This window comes from Nicotiana attenuata, unplaced genomic scaffold (genome assembly GCF_001879085.1).
Source record: "Nicotiana attenuata strain UT unplaced genomic scaffold, NIATTr2, whole genome shotgun sequence".
NCBI lineage: Eukaryota > Viridiplantae > Streptophyta > Magnoliopsida > Solanales > Solanaceae > Nicotiana > Nicotiana attenuata.
Window position 1 is genome coordinate 266,327 of NW_017670541.1, and position 19,321 is coordinate 285,647.

General features: G+C 39.5%; 1 protein-coding gene across 5 annotated transcripts; it reads left to right on the top strand.

Annotated features, from left to right (window-relative positions):
• Positions 1-1,408: 1,408 nt before the first annotated feature.
• LOC109240736 (trihelix transcription factor ASIL2) lies at positions 1,409-11,723 on the top strand. 5 transcript variants are annotated; one of them, XR_002070120.1, is made up of 3 exons: positions 1,409-2,709; positions 10,728-10,893; positions 11,076-11,723. XR_002070120.1 is itself a non-coding variant. In XM_019407404.1 (2 exons), exons 1-2 carry the CDS (start codon positions 1,689-1,691, stop codon positions 9,801-9,803), a joined length of 1,056 nt encoding a protein of 351 aa, XP_019262949.1. In that variant the 5' UTR covers positions 1,409-1,688; the 3' UTR covers positions 9,804-10,721. The 5 variants fall into 5 exon arrangements, 3 of the variants coding, with proteins under 3 accessions (XP_019262949.1, XP_019262951.1, XP_019262950.1); XR_002070121.1 differs by having other exon boundaries at positions 10,728-10,889; XM_019407404.1 differs by lacking the exons at positions 10,728-10,893; positions 11,076-11,723 and adding an exon at positions 9,769-10,721.
• Positions 11,724-19,321: the final 7,598 nt, after the last annotated feature.

Here is a 19,321-nt window from a genome sequence, read left to right on the forward strand (position 1 = left end):
CAGGTGGAGGTGTAATCACAATACCATGCTTTGGATTCCCAAAACGATTATAGTTTTGTACAAAAGAGTTCTCTCCCAATCAACCGTTTGGCCTTAGCAAGTGTGAGTTCATAAGGTTTCATCATATAAGAAATACGTGTTTGATCACATTGATTTCATACAAGGTTTTCTTCCCAAAAGGGGTATAACATAATTAAGTCACAATATAAAAGCTTTAACACATGAGGGTTCAGACACGTTATGCAATTTGAGAATCAATTCACTAGCTTGAACATCCCGCCTCAACAGTGTTTCAAGTTTGACTACACATGATGGAATTTTGCAAGGATTCGGGAATTCCACTACCAGAAGAAGATTTTAGCATTCATACCTCAAAAGAGCTTTCCTTGGTGAAACAATAACGTTCCGACACCTTTAACGATGTTAGTCTATAGAAAAGGGAAGAATTACAAGCATGATTAGAGGAATTCGTATGGCAAGAGTTGCTACATTGATGACCCAACCTTCCCTCAACTAATTCAAGAACAAAATCACCCAAGATGGTTCAACAACTTCCCACAGTCTCTATTAGCTCATGCATGTGATAAATCTACCTTCATTACCCATAATCAACCCAAACCCAAAATTGAAGAATTGGGGGAAAGAAATTCTTACCTTTTTGAAGCCCTAGCAAGTTCCTTTTGATGAAATTCCAAGGGTTGATTCAAAGTAGAGTAGTGAAATCCTCAGTCCTCCCTTTCATCTCTCTATAATAGCTCTCTCCTCTCTCTAAAATGTCAGGTAATCCCCCAAAAATGAATCCTCAGGCTAGATAAAAGGAAATGGGGGTCGGGTTATAAAATTAAAAAAATGAAGCCCTGATGCAAATTTGCGATCGCATAACACTTCTGCGGTCGGCAAAATGGACCGCATAATGGCCCTCCAGAACTGGGCGTTTCTGCTTCACTCTGGGACAGGTCTGCGGTCGCATAATGGACCACAGAACCTCCTTCCGAAATTTCTCATGCGGGATCTGCGATGGGATATGCTGCCCGCAAAACGGTTCCGCGATCGCATAATGGGCTGCATAATAGTCCTCAAAATTGGCAATGCGGCCCGCAAATGGACCACAGAAGTGCCATGTTCTGCAAACTTTTTCCTTTAACTCCTCGATGCACTGAACAACCCCAAAAGTCCGTACCGCAGCTCGCTCAATCCTCAAACATATTAGCTTACCTCGGCACCACAAAACCTAGGGTTCTAGGTGTAATTTCGCGGGGCTTACACAAAGTATTGTGAGAACAATTTCGGATACTATATGTACCAAGTTGGTATATATACTTATTTCTATATTTTGTAATATCTCTGACATCTTTAAGCATAAATATAAATATTTCTTATTCTGTAAAAAAAAAAAAAAGATGAAGATATTTTTCTCGCCCACTGGTACCATCAGTCGAAGCTAAAGAGAACCCCAGGGACATTTGTCTTATCATACCCCTTCTTCTTGACACCAAAATGCACTCATATTCGTTTTTAACCCGACCAAAATCCGAATCTGAAACCCCTCGATTCCCTTCATTTTTCATTAGAAACCCTAAGACCCCTAACGCTAAGGGTCTTTTTGAAAACCCACCATTTGCTTGCCTTTCTCACTGCAATTGGAGTTGAATTTCACCTGTATATTGATATCGATACTCCTATTAAATATGGATGATTCTGATGATGAAACTCGGTACCCTTCAAGACCCAACTCCATTTACAGTTCTTCTCTTCGATCAAGGCGCTCTATTCGAAACCCTAGTTCTTATTCAAGAAATACCCATTATTATGGGTATAATAACAATGAATTTCAATATGACGATGATGATGAATCTGATGAAGAAGAAGCAGAGCAAGAATTTAGCAGTGGAGAAAATGGGTATCATAGTTTTCAAAAGAGGAGGAAGTTGGAAACTTTAGTTTCAAATTACGAGTTTGCCCCTCGTTCCGGGAGTTCTCATAGTTCAAAGGGGGGGATGTGGAGTGAAGAGGAGAGTTTTGTGTTATTGGAAGTGTGGGGTGAGAGGTACTTGGAGTTGGGCCGGAGGAGCTTACGGGCCGAAGATTGGGCTGAAGTTGCAGAGAAGGTAACAGAAATGATTGGGGTAGAAAAGAGTGAAATTGAGTGTAGGAATCAATTAGATGTGTTAAAGAAGAAGTACAAGAAGGAGATAACCAAAATGGAGAAAACTGGGGGTGGGTTTCATAGCAAGTGGCCATTTTTCAAGAAAATGGATATGTTGATGAATTTGAGGATGAAAGGGCATTGTGGATTGGGATGTGGTCTCGATTCGGGAGAATATGTGTTTATGGACCCACGAATGTACTTGGATAGGTCGAATGTGTTGGATGAGATGAGGGATAGTCCAGCAGGATCGGATGCGGATAATGATGAAGAAGAGGAGGAGGAGGAGCAGGGTTCGGGAGGATGGGAGGGTGATAATGAATCAGCTAAGCTGCTAGCTGATTCAATTCAAAGGTTTGGGCTGATATATGAGAAGATTGAGAATAGTAAGAGGAAACAGATGATGGAGTTGGAGAAGATGAGAAGGGATTTCCAGAGGGAGTTGGAGTTGCAGAAGAAACAGATTGTTGAGAGGGCACAGGAGGAAATCGCTAAGATAAGGGACAATGATGACGATGAGGACAATGGAGATGAGGATGGTGAGGAGACCGACAATATTTCAGGTGAGAAGCTTAGGGGCTGATGAAGGTAATTTGAATTTGCTTGCAGTTTGAAATTAGTTCTTATTGAGCAAGTGAACTGGCCTACTTTAGATGATAGTAGTATGTTACTACGTTGTGAAAATTTTGTTGTGTAGCTTCTTGCACAACTTCCACTAACCTGTTCAGGAAGTAATCAACTATGAGATTGCTGATCAGTTTTTTCTTCCTTGATTTGGTAAGTCAAAATACTATTAGTCTAATGCACCTTACAACGATAGTATACAACAAGAGAGTACATCAGACATGTAAAGTGCAAAATCTTACTCTAACTAACCATACATTATAGAGTACACCTCAGAAAAACTGTTTTCACCCGTGTGTATATCCCCTATTTTTCTACACTTGTTACATCCATTTAATCCAAATTATACTGAAAATCCCTTCTTTTAACAAATGCTGCTTGTGTTAAAGCACTCTACTCAGTCTCCAAGTTCTCTTATCTTTACCTTATCCACTCCTTCCTCCCTATCTACTCCACAGCGTGGCCTCTCACAGATTTTTGTCACATCTTTTACCCCAATTTTGCCTCTATATTGCAGAATATTTTCTGTACTATACTTTACTTCTTTCCGTTCTTATTCTGTAAATTCACCTTTCTCCCATCGCAATTTATTGAACATGTCAATCTCTTCAATTCCAATATATTCTTCCCTCTGTGATCATATTTTTAGCAACAGGGATGGTTTTGTTGTCCTCCCCTCCCCTTCTCCCCTTATAGTCTCTTCCTATTTTGACATTAGGGTTAAGGCCTCATCCTCATGCCCATAGATTCAAACACCTAAAAACTAAGGAAGTTGCAGAGTTCCCATTGATTAAATACCTAATTATCATCCTTTGTTTGCTCTACATTTTCGCTCTTTATATCCTTGTTGGTCTTCTTCACAATATGCTTGTCTGAATCCAACTCTCATATTTCATTGCACTTTCTCCATATTGAAAGCGTGACTTCTTGCTCGTATAGGTATGGGTATAATTCTAATCATTTGCCGTTGTGGATTCCTACTTTGCTCGTTGCACACTTTGATTAACCCAAGTCAGCCATTCCTGATTTTTATTGGGTCTCAACACTTGCTTTGAAAGTTTGGATTTTAAGGTAGGTTGAGCCTGTAAGCAGGTTAATAGAAATGTTTTTCAGCAAAGTTCCACAAGATGAGCTTGTGGTAATCTCCTTATTCAGCCTTTGTCCTTGCTACTGAATAAGGTTAGAAATGTCCATTAACTTGTCAAAGTGAGAAATCTAAATAACATCTTCGGGTATCTATCTAATCATATGATGCTCTTTATCAACAAAAAAAGGAACTCATATGATGCTGAACATATTTGTATTTTCGATCAGCTAATTTAATGTTGTTAACGGAAAATGCTGATTTAGCTCAAAAAATTTCATTCGACCAACCCAAGTAGCTTGGGATTGAGGCATAATTGTTTTTTTTTTAATAGTCAGGTCCATGACAGAATCTAGTGGGGTATTCCAATGGATCATAACACCCTTAGCTCATGTGTTGGTAAAGGGAAAATGTAGTTGTCAATTTTGGGGGAAGACCCCTTTCATATAGTGCGTTGTGGAAGATTGGGCTAGTTAATAAAGTATTTTGGCTAGAATATTCCATTCAGACGTTGTTTCATTGTCTTATGATAGGTTAGAAAAAAGATGAAACAACAGTAACTGATCCTACCTTAAAGATAGGGATGATTATTATTACTTAAAATTGTTGTAAAGGAGAAATTAGATATATATCCTAATGCACACAATGCTTTGTCGGTTTCTGTAGAAGATGCTTGCTAGAAGTTATTCTAGACATTTGCTCCTTTTAACCAAAAAAGAGGGTTCATTTGTACATCATTCTTTCAAGGTGTAATTGGGACACTAGGATGGAGCTTTCATTTCCTTTTTCCATTTTTACTTGAGGTCTCATGCGTTAGCAGATTTTATATGCAAATACATGTCTCTGTATGCACATGTATACTTTGTGCAAATGCGAATTTCTAGGACACCCAAGATATTGTGTTTGCATGGGTGGTTAGATTCTCAATTGTACGGAGCTGTCTTGTACAGCTCTAAAATAACTTCACAGCTAGAGCAAGCTTTAAATTTGAGCCAGTCCCAATGTACCCAAAGGCCAGTGAAAAACCAAAAGTCATCTTGATTTAAAGCTCATTTCTTTAGTAAGGTTGATTTTTTTTTTTGGTAGCTTGAATTGGGGTAAATGTATCTGTTAACTTGTCCTTATTAAAGAAAAAACAGAAACATTTGTTAACTTGTTTGAAAGGAAGTATGAGAGTGTACATACATACAAATGCATTTCCCTATTGGCTTTTTGATGTAAGAGCTTGATGTAATTGAGCTAGACAGCCTATTAGACTTCCTCAATTCCTCTCTTTGCAGTAATGAATTTGAGTTTTTTGCTTTTTGTGTAAGAGCTTGTTTGGCCAAGCTGCCAAAAACTACTTATTTGGAAAAGTACTTTTCTTTAGAAGTGCTTTTTCTAAAAGTATTTTTGAAAAAAAAAAACAGTTTGTGTTTGACCAATTCATTTGAGAAGTACTTTTTGCAACATTTAGTAAACAAATTGCGTTTGACCATCTTTCTAGAAAGTGCTTTTGAGTGTCAAATCACCAAAATGGATAGTACCAAGCTTTTATAATTATTTTAAAGAGAAAAATAAATTTAAATATTTGTTGTAAGAGATTATTATTATTTTTTATTTTATTTAATTGAAATATAACATAAAGTAAACATACATTTTAAAGATTTAAATCAATATAATATATAAAGTTATACCAAATTAATAATATTACCTAGTATAATTACTTATTGATTACATGATGATAATCTTCAACTTAACGTTACCATAGTTTCTTCTGAGTTTTTCATTGAACTTGCATCAGATTAGACCATCCTAATCTGCTGAAGCGAGTCTCAGGACGATTTTCGGCTTAAATTTCTTCCACACATATATTAAAATGGTTCTGTCATTTCTACATCCCATTTAGCCTTCTCAGAGTTGTTATCCAGTGTCACTTTCTTGCTCATTTTCTTTTCAATATGCATTAAGAACATTTGATTAATAATACTAAACAAATAAGAGAACTAAAAATCTGTCATGTCAAAAAAGGAGAAAGATAAATAAAGGAGCATCAAAGGAAAAGCTTTCAATTGGTAATCACTCATATTATTAAAAATAAGTGTTATTACACATCAAAGTCTAAAATAATAAATCAGTAGTCACTTTCACAAAATATTTGATGTATCATTGGTACATGCACTCATGTTAATAAATAAAGAATAGATAAAAGTACATACTAGATATTGTGTATAATAAATTGGTATACTACAAAAAGAAAAAAATAAATCATACCTTATGAAGAAAGTACTTGAATTTGTTATTAGTTTTGTTGTTTCAAAGAGGAATAGGAGACGCAAAAGAAGAAACTGCAAAAAAAAGGGAGAAGAGGTCTATTTATAGTAATAGATAGGATTTCTTATTTTGCAAAAAGAATTTGAGGAGTTGATCTAGTAAAGTTACTAGGAGAATTCGAGGAGATCTATTACTTAAGAGAAATATAAAACAAGATCAGTCAAAAAACTTGAGAAGTTTCATGACATTACACAAAGAAAAAAATAAAAAACAAGAAAAGTCAAAAAAGTATTTGCTACAATCCATGTATCTAATATCTCTAATTTAAAGAAGGGTAGAAACTAGAAACAAAGAAGAAAAAGAAAAGGCTTAAATTAGTGAGGAATAATTTGAAAAATATAAATTTATAGTGATGATAATTTTGTCTTGGATAAATTAATTTAAGCACTTCTCTGTCTTGGCCAAACAACTCAAATTTCTAAATAATTACTTTTTTGGAGAGAAAAAGTAGTTTTGGCCTCCCAAAAGCTTGGCCAAAGGCTCTAATTCACACTCTGCATCATTCACTTGATGATGGATGCAATGCAATACTTTATTTGCGATCTTATATATATATATATATATATACATACATATATATGTTTTCCACTGCCAGAAGGCCCCATTAAGGCAAGAATTTCACCCTTATTGTACCCTTGAGTATCTTTTTGTAATTGTCATGTTCAGACTGGGAAGCTACCTTTGATACAACTGCCTTGACAGGATTGTTGGAGGAAGCTTGGCTAATTTTCACCTTGTACTCAACATCCGCGAACTGCATTCAAAGACCATTTAAATGGCATAAGCCAAAACTCTGAAACATATTTCAACAATTTGATTCTTTGAAACATTTATGAGAACTAAAAGATTTGATGAGATGCATGGAACAATTCTTAGATACCAAACACTAGCTCCCAGTGCGACTTCATAAAAAGCAATCGCAGAGAAGATCGAAGAGAATGAAACACATGTAGTGGTTATTATAGCGGTTCCTTCTTTTCCTTGAAAACGTCCGAAACAACCTGCTATAAAACTGCCGAGCAGGGGTAAAAATATGATAAGTAGATACATAATTTCGAGCGTGATCAGACAACCAAAAATCAGACAATGATGGAGCGGCCTGTGAAGGAGTGATAGATTGATCAATGATGGAACGAAGAACGGAACTCTACGACGTCTTTTTAGTAGGCGTTCACTTACATCACATCATCTTCAAACAACTTCCTCCCGAGAAGCTCATGGGATCCGCTCTACAGATACCATCAAATCCTAGTTTCCGAGATACTACATTAGCCTTATCATATATATATTACACAAAGCCATAGATTAAGCATGACTGCATGAGAAAAAAAAGTGAGGATTTATATCACAGACCCCAACTTTGTTTGAGACTTAGGTGTAGTAGTTGCACGTTGTCTAGCAGCTAGTAAGCTGGTCAATGTACTCAATTAAAGAGGTTGAGAGATACTTTTACTTATCTAGACGACACCACGGATCAAAGTAACTTAACTAATATCTGCTGGTGAAGGGAAAATGTTGGTTATCAAACGTGGGGGAAGTTCCATCCTTTCATTGAGTGCTCAATCTGGAAGTTAGGGCTATTAATAGAGGTGGCTGGCATATACCATCAAGACATGTTCCATTGTCGTATCATAGGGAAAAAGGATCGAACAAGTTTGTCGAATCCCATCTTAAGATTGAATTAATTTTGTACTCCTATTAAAGTGGGTAAAAGGATAAATTGGATGGTATACGCTAATCTACGAGCTTAGGCACAAGATGGAAGTAGTAGAAATAACTTGTTAGGTAAGGGGGATCAAGAAAAAGAATGAAAGATGTGGAAAAATAATAGTAGAACTTTACCTGTTCTGTTTTAGGATTGTTAACTTCTTAATGGATTTTTTAAAATGCAAATAGTGTCTTTTCTAAAAATTACACTAGTACTACAAAGTAAAAGCAACAACATTTCATGCAGTATTTCAATATAATAAACTTATAACGGTGAGTTGGAAGGCTGTTTGACGGAGTTATAGATGTGAAGTAATACAGAGCTCTTCAAGGAAACAATTTTTTTTAGAATGAGAGCTGCTAAAGCATTAATATTTGGGGCTCCAAAATTTGATATTTGGATCAGCCTTGATCCCCCAAAAAAGAAAGGGCCTACAATGTGTGAGTGTTGACCGTTGACATCTCTTAAACATAGGACAATGAAAATCTTTTGGCGTCTTAACTTCCCTGAGGAGGCAAAATAAACAGGAAAGTTCCAACTTCAAAAACTCAGTCATAGAGATGCAAATACTGCAGAGATTCGGCCAAGATCTTTTCTTTTGAAAAACGCAAATATAGTGTTTTGAAGCTTTCTATGGAGTCAAGATTTACAGATAAGGAAATTTTTTGTACTTTGGAAGAATTTAGGATTTTTGAAGATTTTGCTATTATCTTTCTCTAAAATTTAATTTTTGCTCTAGATCATACAATTTTTTATTTTGTGTCAACAAACATGGAAAATCTTCTATGGTTTCAACTTTTCCTGAAACTCTATGGAGTCATAATCTACAGATAAGGAAGATTTTTATACTCGGGTAAAATTTGAGATTTTTGCTATTATCTTTCTCCAAAATTGGCTAATTTTTGCTCTAGATCATACAACTTTTTAATTTTGTGTCAACCAAAGTGAAATTTTTTCTTGTTTTCAACCTTTCCTGAACTATTGTGGGTTGAAGAAAAAAGCTGCTAAAAGGTTATTGGTGTTGTCAGTGGATTTTGAGGGTTTTGAGCCGGGCTTGTTTGGCTTGGAGAGAATGGTGAATTCATGGAGGTAGTTGAAGAAGTCATTGTAGGTATTTGTTGAATTTGTTGGGAGAATTGAATATCTGTGAGGAGAAGAGTGGCAGTGGATGAATCCATCAGGATGGCAACAGCCACGTAGGGCAGGTGGATTTTTGGAGTGGTTAAGTGTGCTTGTTAAGAGAGAAATTTTAAGGAGCTGAAAATCTCTGGCTCTTTGTTGCCACCTTAAAATGCTTAACACTGCCGGCCTTTTCACTTTACTAAGTGTCAGAATTCTCAGTGTTTGTCCGTGCGGGTGAGACAGGACGTTGATAAGTTAAATGTTTCAGACTAGCGTTTTTTAATGTTTAAATGCTCTTTCTACCAGCATTTTAAGTTTCTATCAGTTTAACTCCGTCGATCAACTCTTCTAACTAGCTGTTACACTTTATAATAAATTTTTGTCTAAAACGCTCTTCTATTTGACATTTATGCTAGTCAGTTAAATTTAAGAAGCCACCTTATTTGCATAGATCAATCAAAACAAAATAATTTGGTTGAAAATTCTATATGTTGTGATAATCAAACATGACCCGAGTATTTATAGGGAAGACTTGGGTGCAACAGCGCTTTCTGTTTTTCTAAGGAAGGCGCTTGATAGAACTGTTATTCTAGACATTTTGTCCTGTTGGCAGGTTGGTTAGTAACTTAGTATATCAAGCTCTATCAGTTAATTGGGACTCCAGGAATTCTTTTCACCAAAAAATTAGCATCTTGAGAAATCTACATATAGAGAGTACATTTTAAGCTTGTTTAATGCCTTAGATCTTATGGTTTTTCTCTATTCTGCCAGATGGAACTAGGTTGAACCCATTCAAACAAAAATGAAAAAAAAATATATTGTGTATTCCTGCTCAAAACTTGAGTTTGTCCCACTCATATTTCCTATACCTACTATGCTTGCAAAAAGATGAAGATCAGAAGAAAGTCAAATCAGTATCATGCACTCAACTGTGTTGAACAAACTGCATTCCTGTGCTGAAGATGCAAAGCAGCCAAAGGTCCTCCAGGCACTTAAAAATGAAGGAGCTTTCTTTGTTTCCTGTAGTATTCTTCTAGAGGTTTGATCGGCTCTGTGTGCACCTGCAGCTTCTTTCTCGAGACATCATCCAAGGTACTTGAAGGCCTAAAATAGACCACCCTCTGGCTTAAGACTCATATTAATTCCAGCAGTCAGCCTGAACCTTTGAGGAATCCCATCCAAGAATAATCCACTTCCAACCCTGCAATATCCTGCTTCTAGCCTCTTTGACAATATACCAAATTTAACCTCTTTTGGGACAAGTTTTCCCTGATCGACAGCATCTGCGATCTGCTTATAGAGAGAAGAACATGGGTGGAGCCCATGGAAATATGAGGGACATCCAGAAGCTTCGAGAGCCACTGGGCAAAAACGTGTCTCTGTACAATAGAATCACCCATGATCACCCACTGCACTCCCTTTTGTGGAACTGTTTCTATCAGATTTCTCCATTACATAGTTCCGATTTTGATTATACTCTTTGTAATACTCGTAATCATCATCATAATCTGCTAGCTGAGCTGCAGCTTGATCCGTAAGACTGAGTCCTACGGAGAGAAGTCTGAATAAGTGGCTGTGTCGCTGCTCTAGACGGCTGAACAATTCCATCATTGCCCAGAGAGAATGAGAGACTGATTGTTCGTTCATTTTATCATTTTTACGAAGAGATCTCTTTCATCAATAATATAGTTGGAGATATTGAGCAACTTAAATTTTTTGGGATTCTCAAGGTATCAAGTTTTGAGAGGTGAATGGATGCCGAATGAATGTGAGAGAAGCTCTGTTTGAGCTAGTCTTGATGCAACAGAAAAACAGAATGGAAGTCCAAAAATCTTTTTTGACTACAGAGCAATTATCTGGATTTGGAGCTTATTTTATTGAAGTAAAATAAAGTAGGTGCGGTTTACATATACATAAAATATCATTTCTTGCTGCATGATATTGATGTTAATAATTTTGATGTCTAGATTAATACGGCTGGTAATGTAATTGCTTGCTTTCTATTGAGTTGACTAGCTGTGTGCTCAGAGACGATGTTTCTCACGAAGGATTTTGTTATTTGTTTACTTCCTTTGCAGGATAAAAGATTAAAAATTAGAGCTTAATCACTAAATATTCCCCTTTGAAGCACTCAGTGACTGGAAAAGAGCAGCAATTTCAAGTTATTCTGCAAATATTTGGTTTTGCTTTGTTCTAAGCCTGTGGACAATGACCAATTTTTCCTGTCATTTGGTCATGAGGTTAATTCAAGTGTTTTCCCTTATGATAAAAATCTTAAATTTGCTTTATTATCAGCAAATTCGATGCCTACTGTATTGTGTTGTATCAGCTCTTGTTAGTTCTATGCACCACAAGAATTTCCGGAGCTCAAGTATGAGGGGAAACGAGCTCAACAACATTCATTGTTTGTCCTCTTCTGGCACGCTTAGCTTAGCTAGGAGGTTCCACTATTTTAGTTGGTTTAGTTGGCTGTGAGCCAACTCTCTTCTGAGTTCATAAGTTGGTGAAATTTCGAAGGACTTCCCCTAGTTTATTCCGGAAACGGCCTCTCCGCCTTCTTGAAGGCAGGGGTAAGGTCTGCCTACATTTACCCTCCGCAGACTCACTTGTGGGATTACACTGGGTATGTTGTTGTTGTTGTTCCCCTAGTTTATTCCCTGCTATCTATGACGACATTCTTAGACAAGCATTTTGTGGTTTGAGATACATTGGTTTGACTTCATTTAGACCTGTCAACCTTGGAGCCATCTTTGAAGTCTCTGTGACCAAGTTTTACATATCTTATTGGTCCCTTTCAATTGAGGCTTCTTGATTTCAATTTTCTTTTGGCACGAAGAACATGTACGACCAGAACTATACATAAAACTCATGATTCTCTCTAAGTTTTGATGTTAGGATTGAGAAGTTTTTCTGTGCTCTAACTGGATGGTTTCTTTATGTGGTGGCGTTTGGGGTCATTTCACATAATAATATTAAGAACATGAATTTAATCATGAGATTGTTGGACAGTCTCTAGCTTTTCATTTTGGGGAACAATGCAACATGAGTTCCTTTACATGGAAAGGTAATTCCTAATGCTAAAATTGGCAGGTTGAGAGATTATTTAAACTGTGGATAGCAACTATTATGGATTGAATTGAAGAATATGGATACGATGGAGGACTAGGGTTAAGAAAACTAGGAGAATTGAGTGAATGAATGTTGTGGGTGAGTTGTGTTATTGAACTATTGATTAGATGGGCTGACCCAAAGTAGCCGAGTAAGAAGCATTAGTGGTTGATGATCAATATGGTAAGTGGTAATCCTACCCATGACTTGTTCCCTGGAATAGAATGTTTGTTTCCTAAAATAGCCACGTGATTTTTTTAATCTTCACAGATGAGCGGTGAGATGGCTCGCTAAGGACGGAGCTAAAATGCAGCTTTTTGCCGGGCTTGAAGTTTTGGCAGTTCCTTTAGTGTTTGCAAATGATGCATTTGGGAGACATTTTAGGAACTGTATTTACTAGAAAAATCTAAGCCTATTATAGTAAGTCTTTTGGACAATGACCCAATGTTAATGGAGAGTGCAATCTCTTTTTATATGTATTTAGGGGTGTCAATGGTTCGGCGCGGTCGGTTATTTTATAAAATTTGTACCATACCATTTTTTCGGTTATTCTATTATGTATAACCAAAATTAGACTTTTCGAAATCGTGCCAATCATGCCGGTTTCTCTTTGATATCGGTACGGTTCGGTTAATTTTTGATATTTTTTAAATATCATGTAAAAGTCATTAGTAAAAGTAGACTGCATAATATAAATACTTTTAAAGAATTTCGCAAAAATTTCTAGACAATTTTATTGTTTTAATGGGGATGATTAAGAAACATGAAAGATGGTTAGAGTATAGATCCATCAACTACTCTACTACAGTGTAAAAGAAACTAAGCAAAGACAAAAAGATAAATCACACGAGTAGTAAGATATTAACCAAGTTGGGACTCAAGAATAAAGTCTATAGAAGATTAAATGTTCAAAAAGATAGGTTTAAATCATACGAAAAGAAACATATTCAATATATCGTAGTTTGCTACTCATAATCGCTAGAATACTTTGTGTCTTGCTATTCTATTATGTATAACCAAAATTAGACTTTTTGAAATCGTACCAATCATGCCGGTTTCTCTTTGATATCGGTACGGTTCGGTTAAATTTCGATATTTTTTAAATCTCATGTAAAAGTCATTAGTAAAAGTAGAATGTAATAATATACATGCTTTTATAGAACTTAGCAAAAATCTCTAGACAGTTTTACTGTTTAAATGGTGATGATTAAGAAACATGAAGATGGCTAGAGTATAGATCCATCAACTACTCTACAACAGCGTAAAAGAAACTAAGCAAAGACAAAAAAATAAATCACACGAGTAGAAAGATATTAATCGAGCTGGGACTCAAGAATAAAGTCTATAGAAGACTAAATATTCAAAAGATAAGTCTAAATCATACGAAAAGAAAAATATTCAATACATCGTAGTTTGCTACTCATAATCGCTAGAATACTTTGTCTTGCTATTCTATTATGTATTAACCAAAGTTAGACTTTTCGAAATCGTACCAATCATGCCGGTTTCTCTTTGATATCGGTACGGTTCGATTAATTTTTGATAATTTTTTAAATCTCATGTAAAAGTCATTAGTAAAAGTAGAATGCAATAATATACATACTTTTATAGAACTTAGCAAAAATCTCTAGACAGTTTTACTGTTTAAATGGTGATGATTAAGAAACATAAAAGATGGCTAGAGTATAGATCTGTATGGGGTCGAATTTGACTAACCACGTCCCACCGCCTGCGTGACTAACCGTCGAATGTCTACGACTCGACACAAGGGAACGACCCCGGGGTGAGGTAGGGGACAACCTCGACATGTTATTAGTTCCATTATAAAGTACACCGACGTTATCACTCCTAGGATTTAGCTCGAATCCCTCTATTATATAAAGGGGGTCCGAACATTGTAATAGATAGGGAGCTTGTAACAAAAGAACTGATTCTCTCTCTCTAATATTTATCTCTCTATCTCTCCCTCTCTATTATCCATATATTGTTGTTATTATTCCAATTAGTGAAACGATCCTGGGGATTATTATCTCCGACTACGATTTACCCTTTCACTTCTGTGATTGATTTGCTTAAAAGGATTTTAACATCTTTTGAGTCAAACAATTTGGCGCCGTCTGTGGGAATTTCTGTAGTCGAAATCATAGTTCTCACTTGGGATATCAAACAAAACGATCTCTGTCCTTCGCACTCCATAGAAATCAGCGATGGTAGAGAAAGAAGCAAGGTCGAAAGCGATAGTGAATGTCTCAAACAACCTCTTAGACTCCCTCAACGAAGCTGGTAGAGAAGACAACGAGAATATAACACCAAGAGGTATATCGGAGGGGGAGATCTCACCCTCTATACTCGAGGATCTGACGATCTTGCGCGAAAGAGGAACTTCGACATCTACGGTGAGAGAAACACTATCAGCAGTCAAAAAGCTGTTAGAAGAATGGTTGACAAGCGCTCTAAACACCATGCTCGAAAAACCCTCTCTAGGAAATACCGGAGATTCGCCAACATTGGAAGTCGCTGCTGTCACCGGCGAGCCAAGCACTGTACAAACAATCAACAATCGCATTACCACAGATAGAAGTGATGGTACACTCGCAGCCATCCTAAAGAAAGTGGAAGAAATGGAAAACGAGAACAAGATGCTTCGTGACCAAATGAAGGAACACCAGGAGAGGGTTGACGAAATACCCGACGCCCCTAAGCTGCTGCCAAAGCGCGATGTGGGAAGGTTTGTCGAGCAGCCTTACAGTGAAGAAGTTGCTCCCCATCCCATCCCAAAAACCTTTAAAATGCCGCCCTACTTGAGAATATATGACGGAACCTCGGATCCAGATGATCACCTGATCCATTACGTCACAGCGGTAAAAGGTAACGACTTGTCGAAAGAGCAAGTGCCATTTGTGCTGTTGAAAAATTTCGGTGAGACTTTGACAGGTGGAGCGCTAACCTGGTATTCTCAGCTACCAGCACGGTCGATTTCAACGTTCGAGGAAATGGCGGATAAGTTCGCTACTGCACATGTAGGAGCAAAGAAGGAAGAAGCTAGGGTCAACGATATCTTCGCCATCAGACAAACGGCGGGCGAGGGGCTTCGAGACTTCCTAGCCCGGTTCAACAGGGTAAGAATGGGACTGCCAAATGTGTCGGAAGGAATGGCGGTCGCAGCTTTCCAGAACAGATTAAGCAGAAGCGGGTCGAAGGCGACCAAGAAGTTACACAACAGACTCATGAAGTACCCTCCCACAACATGGGAGGAAATCCATAATGCCTATTGCGCCAAAGTAAGAGCAGATGAAGATTATCTTAACGGTCTGACCCAGCGACTGACGTCGCTACAATCCGAGGTAAGGAGGGATCGACGTAACGACGGAAGAAGGGATCAGCTCCCGCGCTTCAACAGAGAAAGGCATCAGCCCTATGTCAGAACCCATAATCCGCCTCCCCCGAGGCACGCAGATGCCGTGCCGCGACATATTGCGCCCCTTCGAAACGAAAAAGGTATGCCTCCGTTATTATCTGCTCATAACTTTTGTGTCTCCCCTTCAGAAATAGTGTATGCACTGGAGAAGCTGGGCACGAAGGTACAATGGCCACAAAAGATGAAATCAGACCCAAATGCGAGGAGGTCAAATGTCCTCTGCGAATTCCATCAGGAAAGAGGACACAAGACCGAGGATTGCATAGGATTACGACAGGAGGTGGTCAGAATGCTGAACCAAGGATTACCTGAAAGAACTGCTCAGCGACAAAGGGAAGGCCAACTTCGCCAGAGGACGCGACCCATCTCAAGGACCACCCAAACCACCGTCATCGGCGCGTACCATACAAATGATTATCGGCGGTGGCGATGACTTAGTGATCAACCACGTAAAGCTTGCCACCACGCATAAGCTGAAGCGAACAATCACTCACGAACGGTATGACGGCTTCGAAGACAGTATCATCTTCGAAAAGTCAGATGCCGACGGTTTGTCTTTCCCTCATTACGATGCTTTAGTCATAACATTGCGCATCGCTGATACAGATGTAAAAAGAATTATGGTACACGACGGAAGCGGCACGTGTATTATCCACCCAAGAGTCCTCATGCGAATGAAGCTCGAGGATAGGATAATACCACGTTGCATAACACTAACGGGTTCTAACAATGCAGTAGAGCGGACATCTGGAGAAATAACACTACCAGTCCTAGCTGGGGGAGTCACGCTGGAAACTACATTCCACGTCATGGACCAGGAAACCGCTTATAATGCCATCATAGGACGCCCATGGATACACGCCATGCGAGCCATCCCCTCAAGCTTCTACCAGGTAATCAAGTTTCCCACCCCGTGGGGAATTTTTGGCATTCGAGGCGAGCCACGTACCGCCCAGGAGTGCTACCGAATTTCCCAAGATTACACACATACCAAGTAGTTAAAAGGGGCTAGCGCGGAAGCACAGCAATCAGCCACGTCGGGAGCTAAAACTGACCCGCCAGCAGAAGTCATCATAGAGCCCGACATTGTAGAAGCTAGCAAAGCAACTATCGAGGATCTCGACACGGTACACTTGGACGACGCCGACGACACAAAAAAGGCTTATATCGGCCACAATCTCTTCGAGCCAGGTAAGTATCGTGAATTTTTGACTAACAATGCCGATTTATTTGCCTTTTCACACTCAGATATGCCGGGGATTCCAAAAGACATCGCCACTCACAGGCTGAATGTCGATCCACTCTATCCGCCCGTGCGGCAGATGAGGAGGAAATTCAATGTCGCGATTAACGAGGCAGTCAGTGAAGAAGTAGACAAATTACTGGCTAACGGCTCCATCATAGAATCGAAATACCCTTAATGGGTCGCTAATGTGGTCTTGGTCAAAAAGAAAAACGGCAAGTGGAGAATGTGCGTGGACTTCACCGATCTGAACAAGGCGTGTCCGAAAGATTCCTTTCCCTTGCCCCATATCGACCAATTGATCGACGCAACAGCGGGACATGAACTGCTGAGTTTCTTGGACGCCTACTCCGGCTATAACCAAATCCTAATGGCCGAGGAGGATCAAGAGAAAACAACTTTCATTACCCACCAAGGGACTTACTGCTATAAGGTGATGCCATTCGGACTCAAGAATGCTGGGGCCACATACCAGAGGTTAGTTACCAAGATGTTCAAAGAACAGCTCGGCAAGACAATGGAGGTTTACATCGATGACATGTTGGTGAAATCAGCTAAGAAAGAAGACCATATCGGTCATTTGAAAGAGGCCTTCAAGATATTAAAGCAATACGGGATGAAACTGAATTCGGAAAAATGCTCCTTCGGCGTGGCCTCAGGAAAATTTCTGGGTTTCCTTGTGTCACAACGAGGCATCGAGGTCAACCCGGACCAGATCAAGGCCATAGACACGATACCTGAGGTACTGAACAACAAGAAACATGTACAAAAGCTGACGGGGCGAATAGCCGCCTATCGAGGTTCATTTTACGATCCTCGGACAGGTGCCACAAGTTCTTCAATGTACTGAAAATGGATAATGGACTACAGTGGAACGAAGAGTGCATCACCGCCTTGAGGAAACTAAAAGCATATCTGTCTTCGCCACCACTACTCGTCAAGGTAGACCCAGGCGAGAATCTGCTCGTATACCTAGCGGTATCCGAAGTCGCCGTCAGCGCAGTCTTAGTCCGCGAAAATAAAGGTACGCAATCCCCCATTTACTATATCAGCAAGACCTTAATCGACGCCGAGACAAGGTATCCACACCTTGAAAAACTGGCTCTGGCACTAGTCGTAGCTTCACGAAAGCTTAGACCGTACTTTCAGTGTCACCCCATAAAAGTAATAACAACATTTCCCCTAAGGGGCATTCTGCATAAACCCGAGCTCTCAGGCAGACTCGCCAGGTGGGCCATAGAGCTCAGCGAGCATGACATAACATATCACCCGCGAACTGCCATTAAGTCGCAGGTACTCGCCGACTTTGTTGCCGATTTCAGTGCGGAAATTCTGCTGGAAGCGGAGCCAGAGGCCCTTCGCGCCTCCACTCTCACTGACATTTGGATCCTCTATACTGACGGAGCCTCGAGTGCCTCGGGATCAGGACTGGGACTCGTCCTCGAAGTCCCTACAGGCGAAGTAGTTCGCCAGTCCATACGATGTCCCGAGATGACTAACAACGAGGCCGAGTACGAGGCTCTGGTTGCAGGTATTAAGTTAGCACTCAAGTACGGAGCCCGGCGACTAATCCTCCACTGCGACTCTTAACTCGTCGTAAATAAAGTAACCGGGACTTTCCAAATTAAAGAACAAAGACTACAGAAGTACCAATCAGAGATCCACAAACTGATGCTAGAATTCGACGAATGCCGACTCGAGCAGATACCTAGGGCACAAGACATTGAAGCAGATGGCCTAGCCAAGTTAGCCGCAGCCACAAAGAACATCAACAAAGGAAACGTGATCACTCTCCTCTATTCAGCCATAGATCACGTCGAGGTATTTTCCTTGTTCACCTGGGACTGGCGCAACCGCTTTGTATCCTATCTGCAGGACGGAACACTCCTGCAAGACAAAAAAGAAGCCGAGAAACTCCGAGTGCAAGCTGCCCAATACAGCTTGATGAATCAAGACCTCTACAAAAGAACGTTTGGCGGCCCCCTCGCTAAATGCCTCGGACCCCACCAAACAAGACAAGTATTGGAGGAGGTACACGAGGGTCATTGCGGTGCCCACACTGGGAACCGCGCCCTCATTCGATGCCTCATCCGTGCAGGCTATTACTGGCCTACTATGAAAAAGAAGCAGCAGACTACGTCCAGAAATGCGAGCAGTGTCAAAAGTACGCCCCCATGATACATCAAGCGAGAGAACTCCTCCATTCAGTCACTTCACCATGGCCCTTCATAAAATGGGGGATGGACATAATCGGCCCCCTGCCGGCTGGGCGAGGAAAGGTACGTTTCCTTTTAGTTTTAATTGACTATTTCTACAAATGCGTGGAGGCAGGTGCATTCGCCCAAATACGCGAACAGGAGGTCATCACTTTTATATGGAAAAATGTTATATGTCGTTTCGGCATCCCCAAAGAAATCAGCTGCGACAACGGGCCCCAGTTCATCGGAAAGAAAACGACCGAGTTCTTCGAAAAATGGCGCATAAAGCGGATACTCTCCACTCCATACCACCCAGCCGCCAACGGTCAAGCCGAGTCCTCCAACAAAGTAATATTG